The sequence below is a fragment of the Osmerus eperlanus genome, unplaced genomic scaffold (genome assembly GCF_963692335.1).
Source record: "Osmerus eperlanus unplaced genomic scaffold, fOsmEpe2.1 SCAFFOLD_280, whole genome shotgun sequence".
In the NCBI taxonomy this organism is placed as follows: Eukaryota; Metazoa; Chordata; class Actinopteri; order Osmeriformes; family Osmeridae; genus Osmerus; species Osmerus eperlanus.
This window is the reverse complement of record NW_026911435.1, coordinates 4,506-20,317: the sequence shown is the minus strand read 5'-3', so window position 1 is coordinate 20,317 and position 15,812 is coordinate 4,506. Positions and strand designations below refer to the sequence as shown.

Genomic DNA, 15,812 nt, shown 5'->3' with positions numbered 1-15,812 from the left:
AATAGGTAGACGGACAGAAGGATGGATAGGTAGACGGACAGAAGGATGGATAGATGGACGGAGCAAAGAATGGATAGTTAGAAGGATGGATAGATGGATGGACGGAGGGATGTTTGTGAGGTAGGGCGCGTCTCTCGCTGGCGGGCGAGCTGCCCTTTAGCTGCTACGGGTCTGAGAGCCGCCTGCATGCCAAACACTGCTGTCCAGCCAGACGGAGAGGGGGGGGGGGGGGGGAGAGACAGGGAGAAGACCGGAAAGGTAGAGGAGAGGGGGAGGAGGAGAGAAAGAGAGGAGGCGGATGAGAAACGATGGGGAGAAAGAGAGGAGGAAGGAGACATGCTGCAGCACCCAGCCAGACACGCCCTGAATAAGAAACAAACTGCACCAAAACACCCTGGGAGAGAGAGGGAGGAGAGAGAGAGGGAGGGAGTGGGAGGAGAGGGGGAGAAGAGGAGCAAGAAGGAATGTAAGTACAAGTCCTGACAATCAATTTGTGAAGGAGAGAAGGGTAGGAATGGGGGAGAAAGAATGGCAAAAAGAGAAAGTGTGAGAGGTAGAAAAAAAGGGGTCTGAGAGAGATGGACGGTCAGGGACTGGGAGGTTAGTAGAAGAGGAACAGAGGTCTGATATCAGAGACCAGGGGCCTCAGCCTGTCATTGATGCTTATCACCCCCAGCACACCACAGGCATGACACACACACACACACACACCACAGCTGGCTACAGGCATGACACACACACACACCACAGCTGGCTACAGGCATGACACACACACACACCACAGCTGGCTACAGGCATGACACACACACACCACAGCTGGCTACAGGCATGACACACACACACCACAGCTGGCTACAGGCATGGCACACACACAGGCATGGCACACACACACACACCACAGCTGGCTACAGGCATGGCACACACACCTCCACTGACACTCCCTAACAGAAACATGAATAGGCACACAAAGAATTGGACTTATTTGCACACACACACCCAGCTAAGATGGACTCACAAACATGCAGCCCATGCTGTACACAGAAACACACCCAATATTTTCTTTCACCAAAACTCAAGGATCAAATCAGGTTAACTGTTTATTGACATCACAGGTAGATGCTCCGACAATCATGCAGACACAAACCTTCTGGATAACATAACTGGAGCCTCACACACACAAATCTCAGAAATTATCATTCAAAATTACAGCAATTTATTTGTCAAATAAAAATACTAAAAACTGCTACTATTCCCTCTGATGTTCCAGACACAAGACTGTGGAAAAAGAAAACGTTCATGTGCGTCCGCATGAGTGAACTGCAAACCAAGTCATTACAAATACAGTCTCGTTACAGGAATCAACAACTGTGTGGATAAACAGATCTGAGAGCAGATTGTAGATTGCGTCTATCACAGTATATACCACCACTCCCTCGCCTGCACTGACCTGACATCAGCTGAACCTCTGGTAACTAACTAGCTACCAGCTGCAACCTACAGGGGGTCCAGGTGGGTGATTAGAGAGAAAGTGGAGAGAGGAAGGACGAGGAAAGAGGGAGGACGAGAGAGGAGATGAAGAGTGAGAGACAGAGGAGAGAGAGGGAAGAGCAAGAAAGATGGAAGAGGAGGAAGAGAGAGAGGAGGAGTGATGCTGTTAGTCTATCACGGTTATGAAGAGAATTGGAACAGTGCTCTCTGATTTTGAATGTAAACATGATTAAGTGCATATACACTTACAGGAGGCACTGTGTGTGTGTGTGTGTGTGTGTGTGTGTGTGTGTGTGTATGTGCGCGTGCGAGCGAGCGAGCGAGAGAATGTGAATCATGCATGTTCCTTTGAAAATAATAATTCAAAAAGCCACCTACTTTAGACAATAATAATTCTGGATGAAGCTTACGACTTAATACAAAAAAAATAAAGCAGCAGGTTTTTTAATTATCTGATACATTTTTTACCTGGACAGCTGATTTTCATCTTTGGAGGTTTGAGAGCGTTTACTAAGGTATAAGACCCTCCCTCTCAAACACACACTTCACTACCCTCAGTACACAAGGCAGGTCTATTTTCTAAGTCAGTCAATCAAAGTCAGTCAATCAAACCCACACACACACACAGCAATAGAGGGAGACAGTAAGCTACGAAAGTACAGAATCAAGCTACGCTGAAGTCCTGGTGCACAAACAGCATACAACACACACACACACACACATACACACGCACATACACACCTCATCCCTCTTCTCTCTACTTGTCTTGGCCTTTGTTGTCATGGGAACGGTGCCCCCCCCTCTCCTGGTCCCGCCGGTCACGGCACTCCTGGCACTCTGAGCCTTCGTCGCTCCCTTCGTCCTCCTCCTCATCCTCGTGGATGATCTCCACCTCCAGGCGTCCGATGTAGAGCGCTACCGCACACAGCCAGAAGAGGGCGACGCTGCCCACCACGGCGCAGTGAAGCAGCACAGCGGGCAGAGAGAGGAGCAGAAGTTTCCTCAGAGTGAGCAGGCTGCCCACGTAGGACGCCCCCCCAAACGACACGCACACCCCCCCCAGGATGAAGAAGGCTGGAGGAGGAGGGTGGAAATAAGGAGGTGAGAGAGACAGAGACAGAGAGAGAGACAGAGAGACAGAGAGAGAGAGAGAGAGAGAGAGAGAGAGAGAGAGAGAGAGAGACAGAGAGAGAGAGAGAGAGAGAGAGGAGTCAGATGAGATTGTAAACTGGAACAGTCATATTCCTATCAAGCACCAGAGGGCGCCACTGAAACCAGGCCCAGGTCATCAAACAGTCCTCCAACTCAGTATTCTGACTGTGCTCTGACAGTGATAGAACAGTAAAAAAAACAGTTTTTTTAACAGTATTCTAAGGATGCAGACTTTGGCAAAATTCTAACAGTACTTTAACAGTACTCCAAGAGTACTCTAGTGGTAATCTAGTAGTAAGATAGCATAGTGGCATATGAGCATACTACATGGTACATTTCTCTAGCGGTACTCGTGAGAGAGGAGGAAAAGTTATGAGCTGTAAGACCTTTCACCGGTGGTTCAGACAGACTTACTGTGGTGTTTGATCATCTTTTCTACTGAAACATTCTCACATCTGTCCTCTTGTCTAAGTCTCTCTGGAGACCTAGTATCCACCTCCTATACGTACCGTATCCTGCCTCTCGGCCAACCTCGCTCTGGACGAACGCTATCACCCCAATACCAGTGGCCAGCAGGCCATTACGGAACCATGACAGAAATCCTGAAACAGAGTAGAGAACATAACCAGGGTAGAGAGCATATAACCAAGGTAGAGAACATAGAATCAGGGAAAAGAACATATCAGGGTAGAGAGTATATTGAACCAGAGTAGAGAACAAAAGAGAAAGCATAAAACGGGAACAGGACATAATTTCCCCACACATCAGACACCACACTGATATGAAGATAAGCTGTCATGGGATACCTGTCTCGTGAGATTTCCTCAACATCTGCCCGACGAGAGAAAATAAGCAGAATTGTGATCATCAGGACATAATATTTCATTATAATTATTTGATTTATAGATTTTAGATACAATAAATGTATATAAACCCTACCAAAGCATCTGCCTTGTCTAGTTCTGTGAAGATATACTGCTGTTGCTCCGGTGTCCGACTCTTCCCCCATGGTCCTTTCTCCGCCACCCAGTTCCGCACCGACCCGTGCACTCTCCTCACCGGTAGTCCTCCGAGATATTGCGGGCGGGCTTGTCTGACAACCCTGGCAAACTGGGACAATAACTGCGGTAGCTGCCTTCTCGTATACCAACTTAAGGCAGCCATTGCTCACGAAAACATAACACGACCCCGCAGTGCCCTCTGAACTCCGACACTGAAAACAAAACCAGGAAGAGCATGTCGATGAAGATGTTGAGACCCATTGATTATAGCGCCATCGTGCGTTTCGTATGGAAATAGATAACATAGATAAAATAACGTCAGCCTGATTCTGACTTTATTCTAATTCCATATTTGAAAATAGTTCAATTGGATTGCTGTCTCTTTTGGGTTGAAAAACTCCTCTGAGGCCAAAGCAAGTAAACCCTGCCACTTGTATTAGGAACGTAGAGCCGCATGAGTGCGCTCTTCGACAAGAAAATCCAGCCAAGCAAGATGAATCATAATTTCTAAGGAATTTTGTTTCCTCAGTGTATGTGTGTGGGTGTGTGTCTGCGTGTGGGTATGTGTCTGAGTGGGTGTGTGTACTATGTGTGTGTGTTCACTTATATGAAGTCCCCGGTCCTTTTCCTGCCTGTCCCTGTGTGGGGTGTGTTCCTTTTGTGTCTTGGTCGTCTCCGGGGACAACAACGTCCACAGCCGCCCCACCTGATGACTGGTTAGCGTGAGGAGTATGGTGCGCGTGCTGACAGGGGGGCTTTGAGGAAGGCCGGGCCTTTGATGTGATGAGCAGCTGAACCTCATGTCTCTCTTCCAGTCACGCAAACGCCACAGACCCCTGGACAGAGAGAACACACTCTACATCCTGTCATAAACACACACACACACACCCACATCTCCCTCTGTACACACACTGCATTCACACACAACTCCCTTCCTTAGCAAACCAGCCAACCAAATAAGGCTGCCAACAATACATTTAGCAGACCAGTCAGAAATACTATCAGCCTGCATAACAAATAGTCTTTCTAACAAATAGTGTGCAGTTGGGGTCTGTGTTTTGGTTTCTGCTCTTGCTTGCTGGAATAAGGGGGTGGGAGGGGTAAAGAGAGATGGTATTGTAAATGATATTGTGGGTTTATTCTGGTCTAAGGAACATTTTGTGACGAAGCTGATGTCATCCACCTCCACACTTGTGTGCGTGTGTGTGTGTGTGTGTGTGTGTGAGACAGAAACAAAATGAGGACAGAGGAAAGTGATGCTCAAAAATCAACTTTCATTGACTACCCATTCAGACAAAAATCATGTTTTTGTACAAAAACAGAAAGGTTTTTAATTAAATACTGCAAAGGTTCAGAGACAAAATTAGGCAAACTTTTGATTGTTTATTGTCATTATTTGAGTTGCTATTGTGTCTGAGGAACCATGTCATGTACAGCATACAAGCCTGTCTACCTCAATGCAGTTTGTTTCTAGCATGGCATGGCAATCCATAAAGTGCTTTTTTCTTAGTATTTCTCTACCAGTTCTACACCTACACACACACATACTAAGATGAGAGGACCAGAGACACACACATACACTCTAAGCAAGTCAGTCTTTCCAGGCTGCTACAGTCTGTGCTTGTGACTTTATATGTTTAAGTATAAAGTCACAACATGCTGTCTCAGTCATGTTACCTCAGAGCTGACGAAAGAACCAACAGTTGACGACTGATTGGCCACGGTGCTAGTTTGAACCTGCCCATCACCTGGCCCCACCAACCCAGCTCTACAGTGGACGAGAATTCAGCAGTTTTCAGTTGTAGAACTGGCGCTTTTTTTTACCCAGAACCTGGATGTTCTAGAACAAGCACCTTCCTCTTCTTCTCTCTGCTGTTGGGTTCTGATCTCATCTCTGGTTTCAGACTCAGAAGCGGTTTTAAAAGTCTATTGCAAACTAGAGCCACTTTTCCAACGCATGGTACCGTCTTGACTTGACTCGCTTTTGGTAGGTAGGTACTAGGTAGGTCTGTCTACCTCGTTTTCAACTGCAGATAATACCCCCACTGGTAATCATAGCGACGTCGCACAAAATTCACCTCAGCTCACCTGGAACCTCAATGGAGGTGATACCAAGAAAAAGTACCAGGTACTAGCTACCAGGTTTGCCCGGCAGAAAATCAAAAGAGGCAAGTATAGTCGATTCGAGCCAGTACCATGGAGTGGAAAAGCAATATAGGATATGTTATAACTAACTTACTATGATGCCACTTCCTCTTAGGATGTGCCCTGATGGGAGGGGGTGTGCCTAAATCTGAGCCTATCCTGAGGTCTTGGTTCCGAGCCACTGAGATGTAGTTCCTGATTGAAGGACAGACAACCTGCTACTGCGGTTGCAACATCTGTCTGCTCACAGACAGATGTTGTTAGTTCATTACATTAGAACACAGCTGAATATTAACAAGCCACCCAAACATCAACAGCAAATGATAGTCTGTTCAGTTAGTGTTCTCTGACTTCATCATCTTCATCATCTTCTGTCAAGACACCACCTGAGTTTCTCTTGGCCCCGCTTCCTTCTGTCACCACCCTGACCGATACACTGTGTTGTCTCCGCCCTTATTCACTCGACTGTCCAATGAGATGCAGCGGAATACATCCACACAGCTAAGCTGTGGAGGATCCAGTGTGGACACAGCAAGCGGGTTAAACTGTCTCCCTTTTTAAAAACAGCCGTCCAATAGCAGCAGGCGCAGGCACGTTCACAACGCACTTCAGGGATTGGCTGAGATTTAAGTCTGGTTGCTTTGAGTGACAGGCACTTGAACACCCTTCTGACCAGTTGCTATGGAGATAAAGAGAACAGGACAGAGGACAGGTTAATATTAAAATAAAAGGTTGAAAGAAAATCTAAGAGATATTTGAATGAATTGAATGAAAGGCTTTATGAAATCTATGGCTGCCTTATAGAACAGACGGAACTATAAGAACATGGAACAGGAAGATTAGACAGAACTCTAACTCAAACTATAAAACAACTATATCTTTTTAAAGCTTCCATGCTGCACTCACCCAGACGATACTTCTCCTTGGCGTCTGCCCGCTCCTTGGCATCAAAGTACCAAACTGTGATGGCATAGCTACAGAGCAGAGCAGAGGAGAGAGAAGGATGTTAGACATGGTCAGCTCAGGGTCAGGGCAGGACAGTGTTAATGGTTTCTCCTGGTCTCTCCTGTAGGTCTCTCTCTGGGGTTGAGTTGTTTATTCCTGTCTCTCTGACCCCCTCCACACACACCCTACCCAAGTCCCCCCCCCTCCACACACACCCTACCCCCCAGGGCTTGAGTCTCACAATCTCCCCACTGACTTGTTCAGGAAACACACACTTCCTGTCCTCAACCTTACCTCCTTCCAAGTGTAAAGAGGAGAGGGAAGCAGAGTGGAGCAGAGGAGGAAGTGTTTGTGAGGGAGTAATATCGATTATAGTTAAACCTGCTGTTTAACAGTGTGTGTGCGCATGTACGCATGTGTCCACGATATGAACACATCACTCGGAAGGGTCACTTCCTCCCTCACGCGACCTCTCCGGGGTTTGATCCGACTCATGCATGCCACTGACCACCTCTCCTAGACACCTCCACGACCAGCCTTGACAGCTCCGTGCCTCACCGGGTGGAGAAGGCTGGCTTGACTTCGTGTGGGTTTCTGCGGTCAGACCAGAAGATGAGCAGACGGTCAAACAGCGGTTCGATGTTGGCGACCACACTTTTACCTTCTGGGTATATCTGGAGCAGGCCTCCGTGAACCTGGGAACACACACACGTATGCACACACACACACACACAGCCAAGCACACACAAAATGATTTTAGTATTCCATCTTCTGATGATACACGCTGATGTGGGTTATCAGGTAGGTGTGTGTGTGTGTACCTTGACATCCCAGCCCTTGTTCAGGTAGTATATACAGGTGATGCAGCGCCCGTCTCCGTTAGGATTGTCCACGTGGCGGACATAACCTGTGCCGTTGCCAGGGTAACACGCAACCATGGCCTGAAGAGAGAAAGAGAGAGAGGGAAGGGGGAGACAGGGAGAGAGATAATAATGACTCTGTTTCCTTTCTAATGTAATTGTAATAGCTAATACTAACCCACATTGGCAAACCACTTGACCCTGCACAGTATACCACCTCCACAGTCAGGCTAAATAGCCAGCCAGCCAGTTAGTCAGCAGGTCAGCCAGCCAGCTCGAACAGAAGCAGTCACAGACAGATCAGGAGGGTGGGGACCTCCTAGACCAGAGACCTGCTCTGGTTCTTGTTTTCTGTTCAAGACTCTTCAAATGTGGGCCCTTTAACTCCTCTCATTCACTGTCATAGTCTTGTAAGTGTGTTCCTGAAAGTGCCTTTCATGTTTGTATGTGCCTAGCCAGTGTGTGTGTGTGTGTGTGCGGGCAATGTCTTTCTGCATGGTTGTGTGTGCGCACATGATATCCAAACACATTCAAAGTTTGATTACACAAACTTTTTCAGTTTCACTTAAAAACACCCTCTCTCGCTCTCTCTCATTCTCAAACATACATACATACACGTACACACACACACACCTAAAGACACACAAACACAGTCATTGCTGGTGATCTCAGCTTAAGGCAGTTTTCACTGTTAACAACCATAATTAGCCCCAATTAACATGAACTATATCAGAGCAGAGACGGCACAACCCTAGCCTACAGCAACTGAATGATACTATCCACACACACACCCTCACTCACACATTCGGTCATACTCACGCACACCCATACATACATACACACACACACACACACTCACACACACACACATGCTGTCCTCTATAGACCAGGGTCTGTTAAACTGCATGACACCAGCATGATTCGACACGCTCCGATACTATCACCCTCTCCTCCATCCATTTCTCTGCTGATCTGCCCCCTCTTTGCCAGTCTAAGGGGCAGTGCCCCTGCCTGCCAGTCTGTCAGTGTGCCACCTGCATTCGTTCCCACAGAGATATGCTGGCTGCCACGGTGACAGATCGAGAGAACAATCTGTTCTCTGAGAGCAAAGTTAAATAAATATGGAAAGGGTTATAGTGGTAGCGGGTGGGAGGGAGGGATAGATTGAAAGAGAGAGGGGGGAAATCGAGCTTGAGAAAGTTAGAGTGGGAGAGAGGGATAAGCAGCAGGGAGTTCTCTGTGTGTGTGTGTGTGTGTGTGTGTGTGTGTGTGTGTGTGTGTGTGTGTGTGTGTGTGTGTGTGTGCCACACAAAACCACAGCCTGGCCTTTCTCCTCAGCAAAGCACTGACTCATCCCGTCCTGGAGCTCCACAATCCTGAAAAGATGAAGTCATTTCCACCAGAACCTCAACAACAACCTTTCCACTCCTCAATTCAACACCAGTCTGCCTCTGACTCTGCCTCTGCCTCAACAAAAACCAGAGATCCCCACTCTGACCAGGCAGTTTGCTTGTGGTTTTATGGACATGCAATGCATTCATTCCTGTTCATTTCTGTTGTTCTGTGTTTTCAACGTAAGGCAGAAAGCAAAACACACTATCCGTGTGTGTGTTTGTCATGGAGGTGCAGTTTCCTACTAGTGCTACAAATGTATGTCCAGCACAAAGCCAAATCAGCTACACAGTGTGGAAAGGTGAAATCTACCAAACCATTCAGCCCGGTTAATGACATTAAATTACTTCTAAGGGTTGAATTGGGCATTCTACACGGAGCTGATTCATTGCATACATCCTCTATTTATCTACTTGGTGCTCTCATCCTCATTCCAAGTCAATGTACCAGCTGGAGACACAACGCCTCTGTGTGTCGGAGTGCCAGCTAGTTACTTGCACCGCTACACTGCCATTGTACGGGGTTGTTAGCTGCTAGATATATTCTTACGTGATGAGTTGTTAGCTACTAGCTGTTTAATACTCCAAAGGGATTTGATGTTAGCTGCTAGTTAAATATACTCCAAAGGGATTTGATGTTAGCTGCTAGTTAACTATACTCCAAAGGGCTGTGATGTTAGCTGCTATCTAAACTGCGACACGATGCTACTGTAGGTGATGCATGTAATACACTTCTTCTGATAGGGTTGTCTGTGTGTGGGCATGTGTTTGCTTGTGTGTGTGTATGCGTGTCAGGGTGTGCGTGTGAGCTTAGTTGCTAGGAGAGAGGCATATGAGGACAGTCTGCAGCAGACATTCATTATGATACGGCTGCCGCATCACTCAAGCAGCTCCAACAATGTCTCTCTCTCTCTCTCTCTCTAGCCCTCTCTTTCTTTATATTCATGTATTTCTCCCTAGCTCTGGAGCTCCTTAATCTCTCTCTCTCTCTCTCTTTCAGACACCAAGTCTCCGCCTTTATCACTCTATACCCTACTCTTACTCTTTTTCCCCTCGCTCTCTCCATCTTTTCCCCACACTCTTCTCTCATCAATCCCCCTCTCTTTTTCTCATACCCTGTCTCTCGTCTTTCCCTACACCTCGATTTCTTCTCCTGTACTTCTTCATTAAGTGTTCTGTCTCCATCTTTCCATCTCCTCCCGGTCTCATCCCTCCAGACTCCCTCCCAGGTCTCTCGCTCCATGTAGGTTACATACTGTACCGATATTTCTCTTCTCTTTTTTCACCAGTGTCCTCGTCTCACCTCTCCTCTTTCACTTTCTCTCTCTCTCTCTCTAGCCTTCCTTCTCTCTCTCCCTCTCTGTTAAAGCCGTTTTGTGCCTACTCAGTGTGTGCCGGACTCCCGGTCCAGAAGACACATCCTATTGCTGTGGTGGCATTATTCTGGCGCCTGCACACACACACGTTTACACGAACACAAACACCAAGTCACTTATACACTCACTAACTCTCTCACACACACACAAATACACACACTGCAGAGCTTCTCTGTATGGTCCTGTTACCAAGGAAACAGCGGGGAAATATTTTGGCAGGCTAGCTAGAGAGAGGATGATAATACATAGGAGAAAGAGAGCATGGAAGAGGGGATGGAAAGAAAGAGAGAGAGAGGGGCAAAAACTAAGGGCAGAGTTGGAAAATGGATAGTGGGAAATAAGAAAAGTAGACTTATAGATTGCAAAGGAGGAACTGGTTTTGCCCTGGTAAAGGGAGGAAGTTTTTACAGATTGTGAAGAAATGTGCAGTGACCTTGCAATTTAGGTGCATCGTCCTCACTTCCTCCTCTTTTCCTACCCTTCCTTTCCTCAACCTCACTTTCCCCCTCCCTCCTCTTCCCCTGCCTCTTTCACCCTTCCTCCATCCTCCCATCTACATCAACCTCTCTCCTATATAGTCATGTCAGGCATAACAGAAACCATCCTTCAGCTATGAGGAAAACGTCCTCAGTCAGGTAAGGTCACAAGAAGATGACATCATCAAACGGGGACGAGAAGGCCCACGGTGCAAAGACCTTTGGTGACTGGTTTTGTTCAGACAATACAGTCTGCTACTCCTCACTACACCGCTCTGAGAGATGGAGGGAGGTCACATGATCGAGGGGGGGAAAGGAGGAAGCGGGAGAGGAATTGCAGGACTGAAGGGGAGATGGTGAGAGGGGGTAGCAGGGGTGGAAGTGTAAAGCCTAAATCTATTCTGATAGCTCTGACCTACACATGCTCTATGCTTAGCCAGGCTAATGCTACATCAGGGAGAATGGAACACATATATATATATATATATATATAATACACACATCTTATATGAAGTTGATAGCTAATATTTGAGCATGAGTGCTGAGTAATCTAGAGACCTGCTGTTGCCGTAAGTGTACTGTGATACATGGAAGAGCGTTGGGCAACAGAGAGAAGTTTACACAACTGTCTAGATGGTTCTATAACCACTAACTGGATTGATGCAGTGTACTAGCGTCTGAACATGGCTCGGGAGTGGGGGGGTGACATAACGGGTCTCAGATAACCCAAACCTGCGTCAAAAGGCCGTCTCTCTTACCAGGCTAGCACACACACACACACACACACACACACACACCAGACAGCAGGCTAGGCTATGTTCTAGATCACTTCAGGCAGCCTCAGTTCTGTTTCTGTTTTAACAATTGAGGAGGTACAGTAGATCGATGAACTATTTAGTAATGAAGTGTACAGTTAGAGACTCATAGAATCCACAGATAGTCATTCATATGATTCGAAGAGGAACAAAAACACACACCTCCTACATAACTCTACAGGATTATCTAGGCCAACACACACACACACACACACACACACACACACCAACGTACACACACACCCTTTTAGCTAAGCTACAAGAATGCCTTGTTTGTGTGTGGGTGAGATAGATAGGGATTGACAGAGTCATCTTCAAAGCTTGAGAGACACTGATGCCAGAAGAGATTGGGTACCTTCCTACCAAGCCCTCCTCCCCATTGTGTGCCTGGGGAAAGACACTGGAGGAGACAGGCACTGGAGGGGACAGGCACTGGAGGGGACAGGCACTGGAGGGGACAGGCACTGGAGGGGACAGGCACTGGAGGGGACAGGCACTGGAGGAGACAGGCACTGGAGGGGACAGGCACTGGAGGGGACAGGCACTGGAGGGGACAGGCACTGGAGGGGACAGGCACTGGAGGGGACAGGCACTGGAGGGGACAGGCACTGGAGGAGACAGGCACTGGAGGGGACAGGCACTGGAGGGGACAGGCACTGGAGGGGACAGGCACTGGAGGGGACAGGCACTGGAGGAGACAGGCACTGGAGGGGACAGGCACTGGAGGGGACAGGCACTGGAGGGGACAGGCACTGGAGGGGACAGGCACTGGAGGAGACAGGCACTGGAGGGGACAGGCACTGGAGGAGACAGGCACTGGAGGGGACAGGCACTGGAGGGGACAGGCACTGGAGGAGACAGGCACTGGAAAAGACAGGCACTGGAGGGGACAGGCACTGGAGGGGACAGGCACTGGAGGGGACAGGACCAACAGAACCAGAACCAGAACTAGGACAGCCATCACTCCTTTCACATCTTACCCAAGCGCATCCAACTCCTTAAGCCTTAGCGGTAGCCTTCACATTCATCTCACCCATTCTCCTCCCAGTTCTCCTACCCCACCAATCCTATTCTCCTCCCCAACACCCCCCATTCTCCTTCCTCCTCCATCTTTAACTCATACCTCCCCCATTCTCCACCGCTCTCCCTAATTACAGCTTACCAGTCTCGCTTCCTCACCTTGGTGCGCCCGTTGATGACACAGTCCCCCAGCTGCCCGTTGGCAGCACTGCGCATGACCGCCTCATCAATGTGCGCCATCAACACCCCGATGGCGCCGCACCCTGGCTCACAGCCCTCCACCCAGGCGATCTGGTCTCCACGGATGTTCCGAGACGGGATGCTCCTCTGGCTGACCAGCTGGCCCCCGCAAAACTTTCCGCTGCTGTTCAGAATCTCAACTTCCTGCAGCACGCGCTCACCAAGCCTCTCCCCCAGGAAGTGGTCTTTGACGCAGATTCCGTAGTACTTCATGCAGGACACGATGTACTGCTGCGCCACGCAATCTGCAGACCAGCCAGGGCCAGCCGGTGATGGCAGGGCCAGGATACCGTTAGCCTTCACAGGGGACGTCTGTGCCGGTAGGGTGGCGGGGCTTACCGGTGTCGCTCTGTGTCCGTTGGGGTAGGGTTTGGTGCAAGGGGAAGTGGCGGTGAGGGAGGATGGCTGGGGGGACGTGTCACGGTTTTGGCAATTATGGTTGCTGTGGTTAATGCCGTTGTCGTTTAAGCTGAGTGGCGCTATGGCCGCCTTGGTTGCTTTGGCAGTTTCTAGGACGCACTGCTTACCTCCTTCTGCTAGCCGTCTACGCTTGAAGTCCTGGGACAACTCCTCAGAATCTGACCCCGCCCTTGTTGTTGACCCCAACGACCCTACACTCCAATTGACCTCAAATGCCGACAGGAAGTCCTGGTTCTCCCCACCTTTCCGTTTCTGGAGCTGTCTTATCCGTTGGTCACTGCTGGCCCTCTTCATCAGGAGCGTGCATATCTCATGCGGTGCTTGGTCCCCGTTCCCCGCGAACCGCGCTCTGCTGCTTTGCGGCTGAGTTAGTCCTTTCGGCGTTTCTGACTCCCCCTTCACCTGCGCGTGGTAGCCTTTGGGCGTTTGCAGCAAAACCCTGCTGCCACTTCCTTCCACCGTGGCAGAGGGAGAGACGCCGTTAAAAGGCAGCAGCCCGGCTTTTGACTGCTTCTTAAGAACATCGACCCCGGGGTAAACGGTTTGAGAGGCCAGACCCGCCAATAACTCCTGGGCCGTGCTGCTCCCCAGCGGAGCCGTGCAGTAACCGTTAAGTCCCATGTTGGCCTGGAAAACGTGAGGATCTGCTGTTCCGAGAACGAGTCCGCTAGTCTCTCTCTGCTGCGCGGCGACAATACTAACAGCTCCGTGGACAGTGATGGGATTTAAAAGGTCCGACTGTTCCAAGCTCTCCATCTCATATCGTCGGGGGCTGGGTGCGCACGTAGCTCACGTCCTCGCCTCATTCTCTACCAGGGCCACTGCACGAGAGAGTGTGTGCAGCCCAACTGCTGTCTGTGAGAGAGAGGCGCGTAGTCACAGCATCGCAAAGTTTCATTTTGAAAAGAATTATCTCTTGCGTCGCCCGTCTGTCATCCTTAATATAGTATTACATTGTTACTTGTTCGTCTTTAAATTACAAGATGAATTGATCGTCAAACTTGAGGTTTCTGAAAACAAATGAAAAAGAACACTGAATATGACTTGTTTAAAAGCTCTATTGGTCTACCACTAGGGCTACTAAATATTAATTATAACATAACATAAGCAAGCTTTATCTGCCATGTCGGCTACTAATATTAAGTATACCAGACTTGTATGTAACATTTTGAGAATGTAGACTAACCATCTCCAAGTTGTCATGAGTGTGCTGTTCAATCAACATATAGGCTAAAGGTCATAGGCTACACCCAATTTGTTAGGTAGGCCATTCTAATAATGTTTTTGCGGAAACCTAGATGGGGTATTTGCAACAACAAAAAACGCAAACAGTTCTTAAATCCCAATTTGTGATCAAATAATCTATTTTGTTGATTTATTACCTAGGCCTAAATATTAAAATAATGAAGGGTAAACGCGCTGAACTGAATTAACCTCAGAAAATCCGTTAGTATCCACGCATTGTCAATGAACTCGTCCTACAACCTTCTCATTTAGATATCCACGTGTTTATTCCCTGTAACATAAAACTAATAGGCTACATTGTTGTCTGTTAAAAAATATTCATGGGAACCTAGAGTTTACGTTACATGATATGTAAGGGGTAATAGTGGGCTAAAATAAAGATATAGGCTTGTCTGTTATGGAATTGCTTACCTATCAGTAACGCAAAGCTACAGTTGCGTACGTGACCGGCGTGGTGTAGACCTCAGTTGTTTCCGGGATTATCTGTTAGTGCCTGCTCCTTCTGAGCTCTCACCGATCGTAAAAAAACAAACACGTCGTCCAATTTGTGTAGCTTGAATTTTGTTTGTGAGGCTGATACCGAAAATGGAGAACCGTTTTGGTACGCCAGGTTCCCCTCGATATCCAAAAGTAGCCCACTGTTTTTCCCCCCGTGAGCGCTGAGAACTCTCCCCGCCCCTCTCTCTCTCTCTCTCTCTCTCTCTCTCTCTCTCTCTCTCTCTCTCTCTCTCTCTCTCTCTCTCTCTCTTTCTCCCTCGTTCTCCCTCTCTCTACCTCTCTCTCTCCTCCTCTCTCCCCTCCTCTCTCTCTTCTCCTCTCTCGCTTTCTCTCTCTCCGTTCTAGCTCTGCTGCCAGTTCCACGTGCACACAAACATGTCATTGGCCTGTAGCAGGACAACATGACCTACAAATACAGATACATCTTTGAGTATGTTGATCATTCACTTCCGCTTTTTGTTTAATATAATTTTACTCTGTGGAAGCCAAAGTTAAGCCAAATACTACATCTATCAATCTATCTTTTTGTCTGTCTGTCTGTCTGAACCCAGAAATTAGAGTGTATCTTTAATCTGTGTGTGTCAGGAGGAAGCAGCAGGACATGAGGTCACGTGACCCCCCAGGAAGCCGCTGGAAGTGAGGTCACATGACCCCTCGGAGCCTGATGGATTATGGCCTTGCCTCGTGGGATTAGGCGGTCAGACGGTGTTGCCACAGATCAGCATGCCATGCTCATCTGC

The 15,812-nt window shown here is 48.2% G+C and overlaps 2 protein-coding genes across 5 annotated transcripts; both read right to left on the bottom strand.

The window, feature by feature from the left end:
* Window positions 1-2,239: 2,239 nt before the first annotated feature.
* Window positions 2,240-3,852, bottom strand: LOC134016077 (transmembrane protein 160-like). Its single transcript, XM_062455492.1, has 4 exons — window positions 3,580-3,852; window positions 3,447-3,471; window positions 3,150-3,242; window positions 2,240-2,562 (listed from the first exon to the last, which is right to left on the bottom strand). The coding sequence occupies exons 1-4, from the start codon at window positions 3,802-3,804 to the stop codon at window positions 2,246-2,248; spliced, it is 660 nt and encodes a 219-aa protein (XP_062311476.1). The 5' UTR covers window positions 3,805-3,852; the 3' UTR covers window positions 2,240-2,245.
* A 1,096-nt stretch (window positions 3,853-4,948) lies between these two features.
* LOC134016075 (prolyl hydroxylase EGLN2-like) lies at window positions 4,949-15,271 on the bottom strand. 4 transcript variants are annotated; one of them, XR_009929390.1, is made up of 6 exons: window positions 14,986-15,271; window positions 12,829-14,339; window positions 7,553-7,672; window positions 7,240-7,426; window positions 6,693-6,760; window positions 4,949-6,465 (listed from the first exon to the last, which is right to left on the bottom strand). XR_009929390.1 is itself a non-coding variant. In XM_062455489.1 (6 exons), exons 2-6 carry the CDS (start codon window positions 14,083-14,085, stop codon window positions 6,413-6,415), a joined length of 1,635 nt encoding a protein of 544 aa, XP_062311473.1. In that variant the 5' UTR covers window positions 14,086-14,339; window positions 14,986-15,271; the 3' UTR covers window positions 4,949-6,412. The 4 variants fall into 4 exon arrangements, 3 of the variants coding, with proteins under 3 accessions (XP_062311473.1, XP_062311474.1, XP_062311475.1); XM_062455489.1 differs by having other exon boundaries at window positions 7,290-7,426; XM_062455490.1 differs by having other exon boundaries at window positions 7,290-7,426; window positions 12,829-14,184; window positions 14,986-15,270.
* Between the last annotated feature and the right edge of the window lie 541 nt (window positions 15,272-15,812).

Coding starts and splice junctions, on each gene's coding strand:
- LOC134016077 (XM_062455492.1), bottom strand. CDS start 3,804: ATGGCTGCCTTAAGTTGGTATACGAGAAGGCAGCTACCGCAGTTATTG. Junction 3,472..3,579: donor TAGACAAGGCAGATGCTTTG/GTAGGGTTTATA, acceptor CTCGTCGGGCAG/ATGTTGAGGAAATCTCACGA. Junction 3,243..3,446: donor GAGGAAATCTCACGAGACAG/GTATCCCATGAC, acceptor ACTCTGTTTCAG/GATTTCTGTCATGGTTCCGT.
- LOC134016075 (XM_062455489.1), bottom strand. CDS start 14,085: ATGGAGAGCTTGGAACAGTCGGACCTTTTAAATCCCATCACTGTCCAC. Junction 7,673..12,828: donor TCATCAACGGGCGCACCAAG/GTGAGGAAGCGA, acceptor TTCTCTCTTCAG/GCCATGGTTGCGTGTTACCC. Junction 6,761..7,289: donor AAGCCAGCCTTCTCCACCCG/GTGAGGCACGGA, acceptor TCTGCTCTGTAG/CTATGCCATCACAGTTTGGT.